Here is an 18,448-nt window from a genome sequence, read left to right on the forward strand (position 1 = left end):
ACATACAAGTACTGATGACCTTTCTGCTTCATGTTCTCAATTTCATTTGTAAGGCAAAGAAAGCAAGTGAGGGTAAGCATCTGTAAAATTACATAAGAAATTGGTGTGTAAAGTGCAATAACATCTCTTGCCCTTTGGGTTCGGCTCTGCTTTTCAGACATGGAAGTTCTGCTTTTGCTGTCAGAATAAAGCACACTAGATGCTGACTGCTTCTGAGTCTTTTCCAATGTAAATAGAAGGTTTTAGGCTATATAATAATAGACATATATTATATGTTGTATACTATGATTATAATATATATATTATATAATATATTAACAATATATAGAGATACAATTTGATCATATATTGTATATTAATATAATATATATTACACAATATAATTTATATTAATTAATATATTATATATTACATACAATATTTAATATATAATAATGATACATAATCCTCTTCTTGCTCAGTTGCTACTTTCAGTCCCTGTACTGATCTATACTTTGCACCAGTACAAGTGTTCAGAAACTTGATAAACTATCAAACCAGCACAGATCCAGCTGAAAACCAGTGATTTGTTAATTTAAGCACAGGTCAGCTCTTTGCCTTGTTTCACAATAAGGCTAGCTCCAGAAGAAGGGAGGAGATGGAGGAGAAAAAATGGGAGCAAGTAGCCAGTGGAAGAGGACAAGAGCACTGATTTCTTTTGCAACAACATAGTCTTATGCCAGCTTAAATTGCTCATTGAGCTATAGCCCGAGGATCTTCCAATAACAGATTCTCTAGAAGGTGTGCTTTCTAGGGCTTAGTCAACTACATCAGGACTTTGCCAGCAGCAGCAACACAATGGGAATCCACAGTACGGACAGCAGAAAGCCCTACAAGTGCCAGCTCAGAAGCAAAAAGGAATCTGAAGGCATCTTTCCCATGGAAGGACTCATATTGCTCCCTCCTGTTTCTGAAATACCGTGAAGCTGTATTCTACCTGTAAGTGGTAAGCCTTTACCACTGGCTTCAAATGCAAGGTCTGCTTGATTCAAATCTTTAGTGAAGTCCTGAATTTCAGAATGTGTTAAGCATGGTGTGCAGAGAGATTCCTACCAGGCTGAGAAGTGAACTGTGCTCCAAATTCACTGAGAAGCTTCATGGGCTTCCAAGACCGTATCTGCACTTTCAGCCACATCAAAGCCCCTGAGTATGTTCATGGTTGATGTTCCACACTAGAGTGAGAATTTGCTTCTGTGAGTTTGGAGGAAAGAAAAATATTGAAAGTAATATGTTTTTTTTCGTTTGTTTGTTTTTTTAATGTACTCTGACTATTGATGTTTCTGGTTTAGATTAAGCTAAATCCACTTTAACTGGAAGAGTAACTAAATACTTCAGGAAAAGTATTTTTGGTATCTGTTGTCTTTTCCTTGACTTCCCTGAAAATCGGCTTTGCTAGTGCATATAATGCCAGCAGAACACCAAACATTGAAGTAATGAAAGAATCATGTCAAATACAACAGTTTGCTTCTGTAAACTGACTACAGAAAATTGATTTGACGCATGTGTGGGTAAACCATCCCTATGATATTCTGTCACACTCTGGTAGAGACCTTGAATTAAGCTGAGGAGCTCTGGGGACAGACTACAGCTCTGCAGTCACAACTGAGCAGGCTGTTGTTGGTGCAGGCATTCAGAGCCATTGGTCTCCATGAGGACTGCACTAAAAGCTGAATAAACACAGAAGCAGTTGGATGCTTCTAACTCTCCCACTCTCACTAAAGCCAAGCTAGCTAGTTTAACACTGGCATTTAATGACTACATAAGCTGTAGAAATTTATTTTACATCAGTGTAAGTATTTTGAAGTAAAAATCTGAATAAAGAAATTACTTCTGTTTCTTAGCTTGAATGATATAAAATTTGGGCAGAACTGCAACATAATGGCTGACTCTTGAAGCATTCCAAGTAGAAAAAGTAGTGTTTGACTTATTCTACAGCACTTCACATACAGGACAATAAGGATGGTGATTCTGAAATAAATCTGGAATTTCGCTTGGTTGTGTAAAATTCGGAGTTCTCAGAGAAGCTTGGGAAACACAAAGAGAGGAAAAAATAGCACCATCTCCAAATGTCCTAATTAGTTTAAATATAATTATTACTACTAGGGTTTTTTATTATTATTTTCTAATTTAGATGAATTGTTGTGAACCATTTGTCCTGTCATTAAGCAGATGTGTTATTTTCAATATTTGGATATTTTGTAGCTAAGTTATGTCAGTGAAAAGTTCCCAGGAGATAAAATAGTGCTGAGCTAATTCTTAATATTCCCATATTAGCTCATTCAGAACATACAAAACATTTGCAAAAAAGGAAAAACATCTGAGTTCTAACTGCAGTGTAATACACCAGTCACTCAGCTCCAGCATTTTGCTGTGATCCTTTTCCCTATGCATACTTTTCCTTTCTTGATAGAACTTGCTATCACCAGCAAGATTTTCAGGCTGTTAAAATTGATTAAAAATGTTAACAGGATACTTGTTAAAGTTGTTTTTTCCCCCTCTTTTTACTTCTGATATGGAACTTCAAAAGCCTTCCAAACAATAAGTCATATAGCTAAAATTGCACATACCTGGCCCAAAGCTTAACATATTAATGAACAGTGAGAAATGACAATAATACACTCAAATAGGGGAAATATGAAATGGAAATCTCTGCTTTATTCACCTTGATTTAATCCACTAAATGATATGATATATAGGCAATGTGTACGTCCGAAAGGCCAGAATGCGTTTTCTTCAAATGAGAAGAACAGCTGGACTATATATGGGACTGTTTTACCTGCTTTACACGGTATTCAAATATATACTGTGTAGTATCACAATATGTGTGAAATATTTAAGCATCCAAAATTGCTCCTTAAATACTATTCCTGTAAGTCCTGAGTTATTACTGCTCCACCCTGTTGATTTGTGCCCCTTTCCTTGTCGTCTTCCCCAAATATGACTTAGTAGGGCTCTGTGAGTCCTGGTGCATCTGAGGCACAGACAGCTATTACAGGAAAAAGATCTGATGACTGAGTAGCTGCTGCCTTTCCTTTTGCACATCCATGGTCCACCATACATTTCTCCTAGTGAACTATGTCAGAGGAGGTGCTGCATTTTAGATTAAATGCACACTTGAGATAGTTTGTACACCCGAACTAAAATTACCCCACAACACTTGCAATGTTCAGACTTACAAATTTCCCTTCTCTCTTAACTTTCAATTTAACAAGCCATCCTTCATATCTTTCTCTTTTTCTCTGTGGCATTGTGTGCATCCAACACCAAATGTTTAACTCTCGAAGCAGTTATGTTTCACTGGTGGATGAAAGGTATCTCTGCAACACTTTCAGTATGAAATTCATAGAATCACCAAGGTTGGAAAAGACCTACAAGATCATTCAGTCTAACTATCCACCTATCACCAATAGTTCTCACTAAATGACTTGCAGAGCTAGAAGAGGTATAAAAGTACCACTGTTATAGAGTCTGGCATTATGAAAGGGAATTTGAAAGGAACCTCCTGGGACAGACAGAAATAGAACCTTTAATGTTTAGGGAATATTCTCTCCTCATAACTTACAGGCCCCCAAATGCTTCCTCATGTCATACAGTATATCTAATCCACAGTGCAAAAGGACAAAAAACAAGAAAGCATGCATAGTGTCCGAGGGATAAATCAACAGAAATTACCACCAAGGTTCTGGGACCTTGTCAGCAGAAAGCATCTGTTAGGCAATAGTGTCCAGATGATTTTTAGGTATGCGTGATGTGGGCTATAAATAAAAATAAAGTAAACACACACACAAAAACAACAACACAGCTCTCCCCATTTCTTCATCCTGTGTGGAAGATAAAATTCTTTCTTCATGCCAGATATGAAGAGGGTTTTGAAGCTGAGAAGATCAAATGAGCCAGCGATGAACTGAGTGGGACTAACCAAAGGACTGGGGCAAGAATGCCTGGATATGAGTGGGATAAGTGTGTGCAGACACAGCAGGACCATCAGGGTAGTGCTCAGAACATGGAGTGGGAGAGGTTGAATGGCAGGTCAGATCATGAAACAGAATGAGATGCCCTGGAAGGGAAATGAGTCCTGTGGACCATCACAGACCTGATGTTTCAGGTCCTTCACCACTCCTCCACTGACAGCAGCTGTCTCACCACCTGCATGGCACTCCCTGGCCTGTCGGCCCTTCCCACAGAGGATGACAAACCATCACTGCCACCAGCTTCTCTGCTGGCACAAAGCAGAATCCTTCGTAACAGATCTAAAAGTTTTGAACTGCATTGAATGTGTATAAAGATATCATAGGGGCAGCTCAGTTTCAGCAGGAAGGACAGACACCTTGCTTTTCTGGTGATAGCAGCTATAGAATACAAACTTCATTTGCGTAGTGAAGATGTGGGAAGAATTAAGCATGTGGCTGGAGAAATAAAAGGACTGGTTTTTGCTGTGCAGGCTGCTCTGGCTAGTTGAATTGTATCTCTGCTTTCAACCAGCAAAACCTTTTTTTACACAAACCAAGTCTCTTAAATCAAACTTCTCTCATGCTTTGTTTTCCCCTTGCATTTTGGGTTCTTGATTGGAGATCTAATGGTCTGATTTACACACATCCTGAATACTAGGCCTCTGGCTGCTGAACACTGAGCTTACGAAGTGCTGTATAAACCCTAGTGTTCTGAAAATAAACAGATCTCAAAACATCTTAACTTGGATGCCTTTAATGTATGAACACTTGAGTGTAATCTCCGCATGTATCAGAACATCACTGGCATTCTGAGAGCTGTATCATTCCCTTATAACATAAAATAAATTAGTTAATGCTTGTACAGTTCTCACATTACAGTAAAGAGCATCTCAGAAAACCTCATGAGGATATTAATATTCTGTCTTCAGAGCAGGGTCTGAGTGACAAAGAGAGATGGAGTACTAAGTTATTCAGCGATTGAGTAAGATAGGATCCATTAAAATAAAAATATATTCCTAATGATTTAATTAATGTTTGCATTCTATTGCACAGCCACAAAGAATAACTAAAGTGGCATGTATAACCAGAACTGTGACAGTTCCTAATTTTGTTTTCTTGCTTTTGTTTCCTAAAACTTGTCTGTTAGTGCAGTCTCACTTAAGCACCTATGGCGCTATATAAGGAGAAATTATGCTACTTGCACAATCAGAAAGCTGTTTTCAAATATGAAGGACAACTTTCTTACTTTAGAAATGATGCAGAACTAGTTATTGAATATGTAATTATTATGTTCTTCAGCAAAACAGAGCCTACATTTATAATTCCTGCCATTCTGAGTATGTTGGAGGAGACTCTCCTTTGCACAATGTCTGTGTTTTAATGTGCACATCTGGTTTGCCCTTGCACTTTTCTTTCACTAACTACTGGATAAGTAGAACAGAGTAGTAAAACAGAATAGTTTATCCTGGGAAAGCACATTTAGGTAGGTTTTATCTGCCTGGTCCAGAGACCCTAAACAGATTTGTCTTAACCTGGCAGATTGAGTGTGTTTCCCATTGTTAATGTGATGATAAATTTCATTCATGGATGAAAAAAAATTATTTCTTAAGAAGATGGAATTCTCCTGAATGCTGAGAAATCTCCTTTATATGAACAGTTGTGCCTGAAATAAAACTGAGATCCCAGCAGCTGGGTTTGTGTTAAGCATTCATTAATTTTGAGCGTTCTGCACCTGATGTTCTTAGGACACCAAATCCAGAGCTTATGATGAGTTGCTATAAAGTCAGCAAATGGGATAAAATGGAATATCCTCTTCTAAGTGGATCTCATGAACAGTACAGATCTTATACTGCTCACAGCTCATAGAAGATCTATCTATTTTATAATAGCCCAACCCTTAGTTGCCACCCTGCCTGTCCCTGTGAGCTAAAGAGTAGTGATACTTTCATTTTGTTAATTAATGATCTCCTTCTTATGCCACAAAGATCCCCAAACATCCTAAATACCTCATAAAACTTGAATTACACAGCTAACCTGTTCTGTGTTCAGAAACCATCGTACTCATGTAAGGATAATCAGGGTGTGGAAAACTTCAGCCCTCTTCAGTTGAACTTTTCAGTGTATGCCATCATGAGAAGCACATCACTGACACCTGCCTAACAAAGCCAAGTTGACAGCACCTATGGAATGCAAATGGAATCTGGCACAGTGCACATTAGGGTGCTAAATATTTCTGAATACATTGAAGGAAAACAGTAGTAAATTAGCCTCACCTGGTTACAGCTAATTAGACTTGCAAAGCCACTTAGCAGCAGTTCTCAATTGCGAAGGTTATAAGCACATAAATTTTAAGTGACTGTGCCACTGCTCATTATGATTTTATGTGACTGTAGCCCCAGTGTGACTGAGTATGCACTTAGCTAGTCAGACATGAATGCTTCTGAGCTGTGCTGTTTGGATTGTTAATTGTGCACAGTTTTACTGTCATATATAGGTAAACAGCTTATCCATAAGGAAACAGAGACAGTCAATTATGCTGACAATTCACACGTAAAAGATAATTTAAGGCAGACAAATAAATTTCCCATTTATGCTGTGGGTGCACTATGGTAAAATGTTGGAGAACCTAGAAGAGATTTGGGTATATCCAGCTGGTAAGGGTGTATGGTAGGATCATGTTCACAGCTATAAGGGCTGGAAAACAAATGGATCGGGCACAGTCAGCTGAAATATTATCTTCTACTTAAAGGCTACTAAGAAAGCAGACTAATCTTTAACATTTTCATTTTCCATCAAGATCCAAATGTCAGATCAACAGATCTTCTGTTTGATTGTTTTTTTTTTATTGTATTTCTTCATGATAGTTTATAGAATTTGGTCCACTTAAATAATTATACTATTCTGAAATATCTGTTAAACTAAAACATGAGTTACTCACCATTGTTCCAAAAGTCAGCATTTTTTATTTAATTGGTACCAGTAGGATAATGTAAAACCATAAAGAATAAATCTGTTTTATTAGTATGCATTTAGAGCAACAAAGGCTATCGGATTTGTAATTTCCTGTGATTCTTATGAGACTTACGTGAGGAGAACTCCTTTTCAGAACTGTCTGCACTTGACTGCCCCCAGAAGAACAATGCTTACTGATATCAGGTGTTTTTAAAAAAAATTATTGATCTGCTCAGTATGAAGTCCTTTCATCTTCATATTTTGTTTTTGTCTCTTTTTGCTTTTTTCCGGCTTTGTATTTAGTACACGGTGTGGACTGCCCTGTGGGTCACCTGGAACGTTTTCATTATCTGCTTCTATCTGGAAGTAGGCGGACTCTCTAAGGTAGGTCACTTACCATTTTTAGGTTTACGCGAGGGTATGTTAACAACAGAACTCATAGATTTTAGAAGGTTGGAACCACAGAGAAAAAATGTTGCTGTTTGAAATACAATCAGGAATTTGAAGCTGGACTGTAATAAGAACTGCAGTGTTTTTGTGAATTTGTCTATGATAGTAAACAGCCATGGTTTGGAAGTACGTAAGTGCAAAGTATTGGAATTACAGCTGCCTTCTGAAGTAACATCTGAAAAAAATACATCGTTCCATAGAAAATCTCAGGTTCTTTTTGATCGTTGGAAGACAGACAATTCCATTTTGGGTGAATTATTAACAGTATATAAAAAAAATATCAGAATTTCTGAGGCTGCTTTGAAAGCTGCTGAAGAAAATTACTGAGAAAGTTAATGTAGTAACTTGTTGAGGAAATTGCTCTCACAAATGACAAAGAATGACTTTTTTTAACATCTGAATAAATCTTTCCTTTACATGGAACATAATGCTCTAGTTCATTGAGTTCTTATTCAAACCTCTGATTAGAGCAGAAGTATTTGCTGGAATTATCAAGATATGGGTTGCACTCATAAAATGTAGCACTTATGTTAGCATAGGTTATATTTAGCCTTGTATCTACAGTGAGTTCCATACAGTATTTGTAGATTATTATCAAATTGTTATGCATAGATTATTAATCTTTGTTTACTACTTCCATATTTAAATGGTTTTGGGTACAATATGACAGAAGCACAAGTAGATACTGGGATTATTATTAGAATAAATGTCCATGCTACTAATAGTAGGTATAACAATATTGATTATACTACTGTTGATTAATACAGTGATTTTAGAAAATTCTGAACTCTACTCATTTCAGGTGGCAATGTTTGTGAGCTATGGTATTTTTTGCATTCATCAATAAAACTCATAGATTTTGTCTGACGACAAACAAAAAAAACTGGTGAAACCAGTTATTAAGAAGTAAAATGTCATCTGATTGGTAAAAATTCCATTAAAGATTTACATGATCGCTTCCTTTGGTGATAAAATTTCATAATGAAAATCTAAAACAGCTTATTTATTCACTGAATATGATCTACTTCACTAGAAGTCATATGCTTGATAAGAAAGTAAGTACCCTTCATAGATCAAAATAAATAATTGCATTCACATGTTTTGACTTAAAAATCTATTAGGTAAAAACAGAATTGCAACAAACAGAAGTGGTGAATGTCTAAAGTAATTGTTCTTTCATTCTGGTTTATAAACAGTTTGCATTTTTCCAAGTAGTTTGGTGATGTCTGTTGTCATAATGACTATTGTATTTTTTAAGCTAACTAGTATGTTTAAATAACTAGGAAGTAAATTGAAACTTGTAATGTGACCCTGAGTTTTTGAAAATCAAAGTTAACTTTCAATTGCAAAGGATTTTTATTGTGTCCTTACTGATAAGAGGGTTATAAAACAACAGGTATGAATTGAAAAACTATATCTTCCAGTTTCACTACCCTGCATCACTTTTGGATCTTTTTACTTAGTATTTATAACAAATGACATAAGTAAGACATGGTAGTGCAAATATCACTTAAGCAGCAAAGAAAAATGCCCTTTATTATTATTTAAGTTGATTGATCTCAGAATTTTGGTGGAATTTTTATCGTGGTTTATAATTATAATGTTTGAAAAAGTAGTTTCTCAACAAGATGATGCACGTGACATTATCCTCATGGAAGTTAAGTGCTTCTGTACAAATTGCATCGAAGGCACTGCAATGAGAATCAAGATAATAATAATAGAATCAATAATTTTGTTAAGTAAATTGTGAAATTTTGAGTCCTTTCAGCACTGTTTCAGAAAATTAGATGATGTGGTTATCAGCACATAGAGGTAAAATCCTAGCTATTCACAGATTGATCGATATTTGACACTAACTTAATTGGGGCCCATATTTTACTTAACATGCTAGCTTAACATTCATCATTATTCTTCATGAATACTTTCTGGTGTTCTAGGAATGATAAAAATGTGTGTTAGAGAAGTAAGTTAGTACCATCATCAGAGGCTTTCCAGAGGAGGCTATTTTCTTAGTGTTGACATCTAAGCAGGGTGTATTCAACTCTTTTTTCCTTTTCCTTTCAAAAGGTTTTGTTTCTAAAATTAATGCAAACTGTTTGTAATTTTTTGTAACCTTTGTTAATTTGCTATCAGGGAAAATTAAAATGCTGTCTAGCAGATGACTGATTTTATTTTATTCTTGTCTTTTTAAGAAGAACCATGTCTGTTTGTTCTTACAAGAATAGTTGTTCATTGGAGTTATGTGAAAGTATTAGATCTTCAATCATGAATGCTATTATAAAATATTATCTGGTGTAATAATAGATAATAATGATAGTTGAATGTTCTGTGGAGTATGCATGTAGCGGACAAGGTAGACTTTTCAAATGTCCTAATAGAAACTCCACCATAGCTGTTAGCTCAGCTCTTATTCTTGCTGCTGAAAGGAAGATCTCTTTTGAATATATTTTTTGAATTCAGCCAAAAAAATCCTTTAAAGTTAATAGAAGACTTGATTGAGAAAGACTTAGGTAATTTAGGCCACTTTTTTGGCTGTGAAGGTCTGAAGGTAAATTTTTTCTTTCAATTTTAATGCACAAAATTCAGATTTTCTAAGTAAACTGATTTTTGCATCACTTTTGGATCTTTTTACTTAGTATTTATAACAAATGACATAAGTAAGACATGGTAGTGCAAATATCACTTATATCACAAATATCGGGTTTTTTGGTGTCTTTTTCTTGGTTTTTTTTTGGTCTTTTATGGGGGTTCTTTTATTTTTTTTTTTTGTTTCTTTTTTTGTTTGTTTGTTTTGTTTTCCTGATGAACAGCTTGATTTTGGTTTAATTTTTATGAATCTAGTACATGAAGATCTCTAATCCGTTCTTGAGAAAGAGTGATGAAAACTTCTGTCACCTACTTTCCCAGTGTCAAACATCACATATGTAACTTGGTTGTCTTTTTTTGAAGGATGATGCTTTAGAAAAGGCATCACAGAAATTCTATATATTTTTTTTAAAACTGTTTTCAAATTCTGAAATTCTTTGTCAAAAATGAAATTTCACATATACCCTTGGCCCAAATTCCCACCAATGTTTCTGATTCTAACAGTCTGGTAAACCAGACGAGAGGAAGCTGCTGGGGATAGGTAAGTTGAGAACAGGGAGTCTATGTGTACTAGAAACGTATATGGTCTAGGTCTATAAGCTTATGGTCAAGGAATTCACTTATGTCTTGGTTCTTGCTCCAAATAATATGTTATTTTATTTAAAGAGGAACATTTGCATAGAAGTGACTGGAAGGAGCCTGCCCCACAGTAACTACAGTATAGTAATTAGAGCAATCTCCTAGGAAATAAATGAAATGGATTCAAGTCTTCTCAGGTTTGAAAAGGAAATAAGCCTGGCTGTCCTCCAGGTGGGCTATTTTAAACACAAGACTAATGAATAAAGGGCTCATTTTTAAGTACCGTGTAGTCAGCTTAAGATCAAGGTCCTTTTTCCCTTCTGTTACAGAGCTGCAAATAAAATGTCAATTTTTTTTCAAACACTAAAGAAATAGTATTTGATCAGAAATAAAATATGTTTATAACTAATTTTTTGTTTGTTACTTTAGGTTTTTAATTGTATTTTTAATTTCAGCAGTGCAATACCACCAACACTGCAGCAATTAAAAAACGCCCACATGAAAAATGAAAATTGCCTATATTTTTCATGTACTACTTTCATGAAATTGAAAGCATAATTTTTGGTTTTAACCACTCTGTATGAAAGAAACAAATCTGCTGTTGTAACATGACCTTTTAAACTTCCTCTGCAGGATGACAGATTGCTACATCCACACACCTTTTAGCCATTGAGCTCATTAGTTCTGTGGATGTTATTCTACATCTCAAAATGAAAAATGTTTAATTACCACATTCAAGAATATGGACAGTATTAGACATGTAAACGTCAACAAAATTCTCAAAGATTAAGAGGCAAAAAAAACATTCCCTACAGTATATCTGAAAATGAACTTTAATTGAGTCTTACCTGATATAATGCTTGAAGCTGTCATTTTGAAGTTTTATATATTCTTCTTAAATAAGGGCAAGAACTTCTAACATATACACGCCAGCTTCCCATTACTAGCAATACATTCTTTAATGTTCCTTTTACTTTACAAAGAAGACTTCATTTGTTTAGTGTGCACAGTTGATATTTCTATCATTTGTTTAGTGTGCACAGTTGATATTTCTATCATTTACCTCCCTCCACTATTTCAGATTAAGTATGAAAACCACTGTGTTTATTTGTATTTATCATTCACTTTGCCAACTAATACTTTTTGAAGGATCAGTTTTTTACTTCTTGTTTCATTGCTTATTACCATGAAGTTTTCTTGCCCATGTTATTGCCCTTTATCCGATAAATGTACGGCAGCACTCCAGATGTTTCTACAACATTCCTTTCCTGTTGTTTTCTGTATGTTACCTAAGGAGCTGGGAAATGTGCATTATTATTCTACGATGTTTCTCTCTGTATTTCCATCGTATGCTCTTTGAGCATAAACTTTGCCTCTTTCTAGATAATTTTATGTTTAGATTTCAAGGTTGAACTGTCTGTCAGCTATGTCTGTTGCTGCTTTTGATCAAGGATTTGCATGACACAGACATATTCAGTAGGAAACTGCTTCTAAAACAGCTTTCGTTTATTATCTGTTCCTTCATTTTTGATGTTGAATTTAGGTGAATGTGACTTCTAATATCCATGACACTAGCCTCATTACGCTTTCCACTGTATTCAAAGGAAATTTTGCATCTCTTAAATAGCAAAAAGTTCTTTTTCACATATATTTTCTGGTAAAATTTACTTTTATCAATGTGTCTTTATTAAACTAGTTACTAAACAGAAGTATCAACTAAGTTTTTGTATTGCTGTTTATTTATTGGATAGAATTGTAACTTAATTATTTCATCTGAAGGAAAAAATGGACTAATAAGTTATTTGCTACAGATGCTGTGGGAATAAAATCTTAATACTTTTTTCTAAAGAAAATATTATGCATCAGAATGAGGGCTAGCCATGTGGACTTTATTCTGTGTTCTTCTCAAATCCCTTTAACCCCCTTTGGTGCATGTCAGTCAATCATTAATTATTGTACAATTATATCTAATCATCTCAAATTGAACAAGTTAAGCACAAAACTAATGACATTTTATAATTAATAGAGATCCAAAGGTATACTGAGGACTTGTAGTTTTTTTCTTTTGAGCTTTTTCACTTTTTTTTTGTTGTTGTTGTTGTTACTGTGGTTACTGTGGAATGAAAACAAAAGCACTGCTTGAATTTAGGCTAACGGTATCAAACGTAGTACACAAATATATACTAATGTATGCAAAGTGAGAAAATTAAAGCAATTATTCTGGCTTAATTAGCATCAAAATTACTCTATGGTATAGCCTGTTACAAGAAGTGTGTGAACAAAGTTGGCAGCATCTATAGATCAGTTCTAAACTTAAAAAAATAAGTTCTAAACTTAAGAAAAAATAAATGATAGTAAAATCTGTATGGAACATTAGTGGGGAGGTGGAAAGTAGAATAGAATTCCTTAGCCTAAGAAAGGATTGAATGTAAAGCCTGAAACATCTACTCAACTGTGAACAATTCTTATGTGGAAGATTAGTTGCTTTCATACCTAATGGGAAGAGAGTTGAGAAATAATTTGCTGAACATGCAGAAGAAGACTTGCTTGAAATTTTAAGGGAAGTCTTCTGGTAATAAATAAACTGAGTAGGATCTAGTGCTGCTACAAAGCTCCATCACTGGATGTGAAGTAAAGGAATATTGATCCAGAACGATCTAGAGAACTCTTCTGTCCAGCTATTTTTAATCTTTAGAAATTAGCCTCTGTTAACCTAAAATTCCAAGTTAATGTCCACAGTAATTTTTTGAGTGGGAGTGCTAAATACGAAAAAATGAGTAGAAGTTGAAAGTGTAAAACCTCATCTTTAATCAGCTGATTAGACTGTCATTTTAACTGTGGCTGGAATTCCAATTGAGGAACTTGAGGTAGCTCTGGCTTTTCCCTTCAGAGAAGAATGTGTGGACACAAAATGAGGAAGCCCAATGGAGGCTGAAAGGTGGCTGATAGCAGTTCTTGAGCATGTACAATGGGATTTTAGTTTTCAGCTATGTGACACCAACTGGGAAGCAGAGCTGCTGTTGCTCTTCAGTCCTGACAGAGACTAGGCATATGAAATACACAAGACTTGCTTTCTTTGTGTTCTGTTGATGGATTATTAACTGAACACAAATCATTGCCATTCACAGTAAAATTTTCTTCAATAAAGAAAATGTGATAGTGGTAATAGTACATTTCCTCCTTGTTGGATGTGGTACCATCGTGCACAAGTCAGCTGAAAATTTCTTCCCACACATCTTTGACTTATATTAACTGCTCTTGATCAATATCTTTCTTAGGCCTTGAGAGACTACATATCCAGTATTCTTATTATTCTCTTAGCCTACATGTTTCTATATGTCCATTTTTTTCTATATGTCCTGTATGTTACAGGTGATGTCATCACTTGCTACTAGCTGTAATATGCACAGTAATGGAACACACTAAAATAGGGCATGAATGTGGCTGTAGGCAATCTCCAATTTCTAGACATTACACATGACTAGTTTAATGGCAGTAGTTAATTATAATCTTTTCTTAGTTCTAATAAAACTCATTTTGCAGAAATTAAACCTGATGAAAGGAAAGTTTTCATTTCCTTAAAATTTGCTCCTTCTTGCTTCTTCCTCATTTCCTTTTAAATCCTTTAGGGTTTGTAGAATTATTGTTTTTAAAATTATGTTCCAGAATCTTCTCAGATAAGGGGAAATTAGAAATGCTAATTGAACACCATTTAAGTAAATAGATGAAAACTAATATAAAGGAAAAGAAAACCAGGCCCAATAAAAGTTACAATGCTTGGCTCATACAATCCACCAATCCACTTGAATTCAGTCTTCACTCTTTCTTTGAACTAGCTCTCAAAAGTAACAACAGCAAATAAGCATTCTGTAGAAACACTTGGCTTTTTCTTTTAAATTACTATTATTATTTTGCCCTTTCTTACAATAAAGTTTCCACTAAAATGCGTTTTAATGTAAAGTTCTAATATGACTTCTTTTATGCAAGTTGCTCCTCCCATCCTGCTGCTTTCTCACAATAAAGAGAAATAACATCCAGGTTAAGTTGTATTTAATATTTTTCCATAATGTTCTGTTTTAACAGCAAACTTTGGAATTTTTAATTACTTTGGCAGTAAACCTGAAATCCAATTTACTGCAATTTTATGCAGTGTAATGTTGAACAGAAACAGCATTTCAGAGCTTTAAAATAATAGCTTTAGTCTTGGCTGATATTAGGTACTGTTAATCATAAGTTCACTATGTTGGTGATGTGCCTTTCAACAGTATTTATAAACAGTATTTTCTGGTGTTCTGTTGGGCTGACTTCAGTATCACATGCAGTTTCTGCTGGTGCATATGGTTCAGAAGACAGTGAGTGTTTCCATTAAGAGTTGGAATACTATCAGTCATGAACTGTGCAGTCATAATAGCGACACTATGGAAAAGTGCATTACTTTCTATAAACACTAGAAATCCCCCCCAAAAAAGAGCATCTGCACATCTATGCTGTTAATTTTAATATAAAACTAAAGGAATTACATTTGTAAACTGCTTCAGGTACTTAATGAGTACTCAAAAAAAAAAAGAGCCAAATTAACATAAACATTTTAGTCTGTTGGTATTCTGGTATTGAAAGAAGTACACATTCTTCCAATTCAAAATTTTGAACAGTCCGCTGGACTCAAAGACTTGTATTTTAGTTGAAGAGACTTTGTGGATGATTTTTCATGTTCCAAATTTCACATAACCAAAGCCCTTTTTTTTTCTTCTTTTTTTCAGTCTGTTTCAGTTTACTGTGTTAAGTTTTAATGAAATACATGCTCATTCTTAGAAGGACAATTATCACACATCTAGCTTGATGGCATTACTGAAGCATAAGGTCAATCTGCAAAAATATATGTGGAACAAGTGGGACACAGATAAATGCCACAGAAACTGCAAAATGTGTCATTCTGATGTTAATTAGTTTGTTTAGGTGATATGATCACATTGCAGAAAAACTTAATCAGGAGTACGTTCCAGATGGTGCAGAAATTGAATTTCATATCCTTTCAGGTGACATTTACAGTGATTCATTAAAATATGTTTTTTAAATGAAATTAATGTTATTTTTTAACACCTTGAAGCTAAACTCTAAGGCTTATATTTGGAAGAGGACACCACTCTTCATTGATTTAACTTACTGAGGTGGTATCGGTGTTGTTGTTTTGGGTTTTGTTTTTCTTGAATGATAAGCCATTTAAATCCATCGTTGATTGGCTTTTGGAATGATAAATGTGATATATATTGCTAGAGAACTGCTATAAAAATAAACTTATTAATATAAACATTGCATTCACATTTGTTTGAGTTCACTAGCTTAGACTTTCAGATACTTCTAGGATTTTGAAGTTGAAAAGTTTTCTGGTTGTATGCAGTTGGTTAGGTCATGGCCTGAACCAGTGATTGAGCACCTGGTGAAGGGGTGCAGGCAGCCCTGGGAGCACAGGTGTAAGCAATTCAACTGCATGACTGGAAGGAGTGGGTCCAGGATCCGCCCCTTCCTAACCTCATTTAAGGGCTGGCAGCCAGTGGGTAAGGTTTGCCACCTGGAGTTTGCCTCCTTTTGGGAGTTTCTTATGATATTGATCCACAGAAAGCGGGTAAGCTGTTCCTTTGTTATTGCTGAATTGTGACTGTTGTGTTTCTTCTGAAAACTGGTCAGTGGCATTTGTATGAAGTGCTAAAATGTGTATTATTTCAGAGAGAGAAGGCGAGTAGCTTGGAAAAGAACTTTTAGATATGAAAAAGAAATAAAGGTGTTGTCATATCTTTAAATGGGTGCAGAAAGGCATGTTGTGATGTTTATCAATGCCAAGAGATTAAATACCTGAGTACCTATACTGTAAATGTGCTCTAACAAAATCTGAAAAGGAGTTGAGTATATGTATGTAGAACAAGAAGATAGGAATGAGGAGTCAGAGTGTATGAGGGCAGGAGGGATCATCTAGTAAGTTCAGTCAAGTGATTTAGTCTTATTCTTATCAGGATAATGACACGTATATGTATGTTTTTTCCTGTTCTTCAGTGCTTACTTGTGAATTTTCTGCAGTGTTGAAATCCTTTCATATTTCAGGACTTTGTTTTTTGGTATCCTGTATCTTCAGCAAATGCTGTGATTTTTCTATTAGGTGTCTGTCTGCCAATTCATTTTTCACTGCCCCTGTTCTGGTTTACCTAGAAGATGCTGGTGGTGTTGAGTACTTGCCATAGGGGATAGTCAGTTCAAATTCTCCATCCTATTGCATTGATTAGCTTGTTTGTGGAAAGAAGAGAAACTTATCTGAGTCATGGCTCGCTTATGAGGTGGTGTGGTAATTCTGTCTGTGTATAAGAGTAAACCTAGGTTTGATTGCTCTGGATATTATTTTATGTACTTAAGAATATTCTGAGTTGATTATTATGCTCTTATTGTATAGAAAGGCAAAATTGCTGAAACTCATTTAAATCTTTGTTTTTCAGATGTGATGCTATTCTAACAAAATCTCTATGAAATATTTTCTTTGTTTCATTAATCGTATTTTATATTAGGCATTAGCTTGACCATTGGCTGTCCAGCAACTTCTAATGGCTGACATGACTGACTGATCTGTATAGATCTGGATGGTTCTGTACAGCAATGTGCTTATATTAGTGGTAGCATTGGCTCTATTTATTGCCAGCTGGGGTTAAATTTATTTTTTTTACTGATATTTTCTATACATTATTTTCCATTTATAAATTAACTTTTAAAGTATAATTTCATATGTTGGTCAAGTAAGGAGTTCTTTATAAGGAAGCCTATCATTATAACGTGTCATCTAGAAGGCATTTGCATTCAGTTGATAGTTTTAAGTTTTTTTTTTTTGTAGGGAATTTTGCACTGATTCATTAAAGTCTTTTTCCATTTGAAGACAATACTTGCTAGGAACAGAATGTAATTTTATGTTTTCTGTAATAATTTATGCAGAAGGCAGTCTAAGACCTTGATGGAAGTACAGAGGACAGCAAATCTGAAAATGTTCTTCCCGTGCTTAATTGGATTTACCATACTTAAAACTCTCATGCATCTTACGAAACCTCATAATTGTGAAAATTCAGGGTATTGGTTAGATACATGGCCCTACCTTTGACCTGGAGAAGAAATACAAGAAATGGTCAATCTTTCATCAACACCAGGTGTCATCTAGAGGACTACATTTGTAGCATTTGTGAACCCTGTTTAACTTAAGGGGAGGCAAGAAGGTAGTTTGAGACTGTCTTAACTTTATGTAGATAGACATTTAACAACTGAGTTGATATTATTGATTACTCTGAATCTGTACATCAGGTCAGAGATTTCATGGTTCTTTACGATTTTCTAGGTTCTCAACACTAGACGTAGATATTCTTGAACTTTCTGAATTAACAGCTGCCTAGAATGGCTTTGCTCCATGGGTCAGGTATAGGCATTTTTCCTTCTAGGCTTTTTGAATGTAAGGTTAATCCTGATGGGCCTACCAGGTCCTGGCTTTCACGAGGTTCTTTCAAAAAGTGCAAAAAAAGTGTTTTTTCCTTAGCTCCCATTAAGTGGTTCTTAGTAGTGTCCCTATCCCAATATTCATTTCTGTTGAAGGCTTCAGCAATCAGAAAAAATTGGTTAGCTCAAAATTATATTTTGGGTAAGCCTTAAATGTATTTCATAGAACTTTGTGGCAGTCCTTTCTGTTGTGGATTGCTTGGCATTTATATTGAGTTAATTTGTTAATTAGAAGGTGGCATTTGATCAGATAAATCACCAGAAGGTAGCCTCCTAATCTTTGCGGTTCAATACTTGGCTTATCTCCTAAATTTGATTTCTATGTAATAATGCATTTAGCCTCCATAAGAAGGAACTGTTTCTTGTCTAGATTA

General features: G+C 35.0%; 1 protein-coding gene across 2 annotated transcripts in view; it reads left to right on the forward strand.

Moving 5' to 3' along the window:
- NKAIN3 (sodium/potassium transporting ATPase interacting 3) overlaps positions 1 to 18,448 on the forward strand; it is a 352,665-nt gene that overhangs the window by 177,292 nt on the left and 156,925 nt on the right. For both annotated transcript variants that reach the window (XM_010708976.3, XM_031552871.1), the window contains exon 3: positions 7,245 to 7,325. In XM_010708976.3, coding sequence (XP_010707278.1) covers positions 7,245 to 7,325 — 81 coding nt within the window. The remainder of the gene's footprint in view (positions 1 to 7,244; positions 7,326 to 18,448) is intronic.

This window comes from Meleagris gallopavo, chromosome 3 (assembly GCF_000146605.3).
Source record: "Meleagris gallopavo isolate NT-WF06-2002-E0010 breed Aviagen turkey brand Nicholas breeding stock chromosome 3, Turkey_5.1, whole genome shotgun sequence".
Classification (NCBI taxonomy): domain Eukaryota; kingdom Metazoa; phylum Chordata; class Aves; order Galliformes; family Phasianidae; genus Meleagris; species Meleagris gallopavo.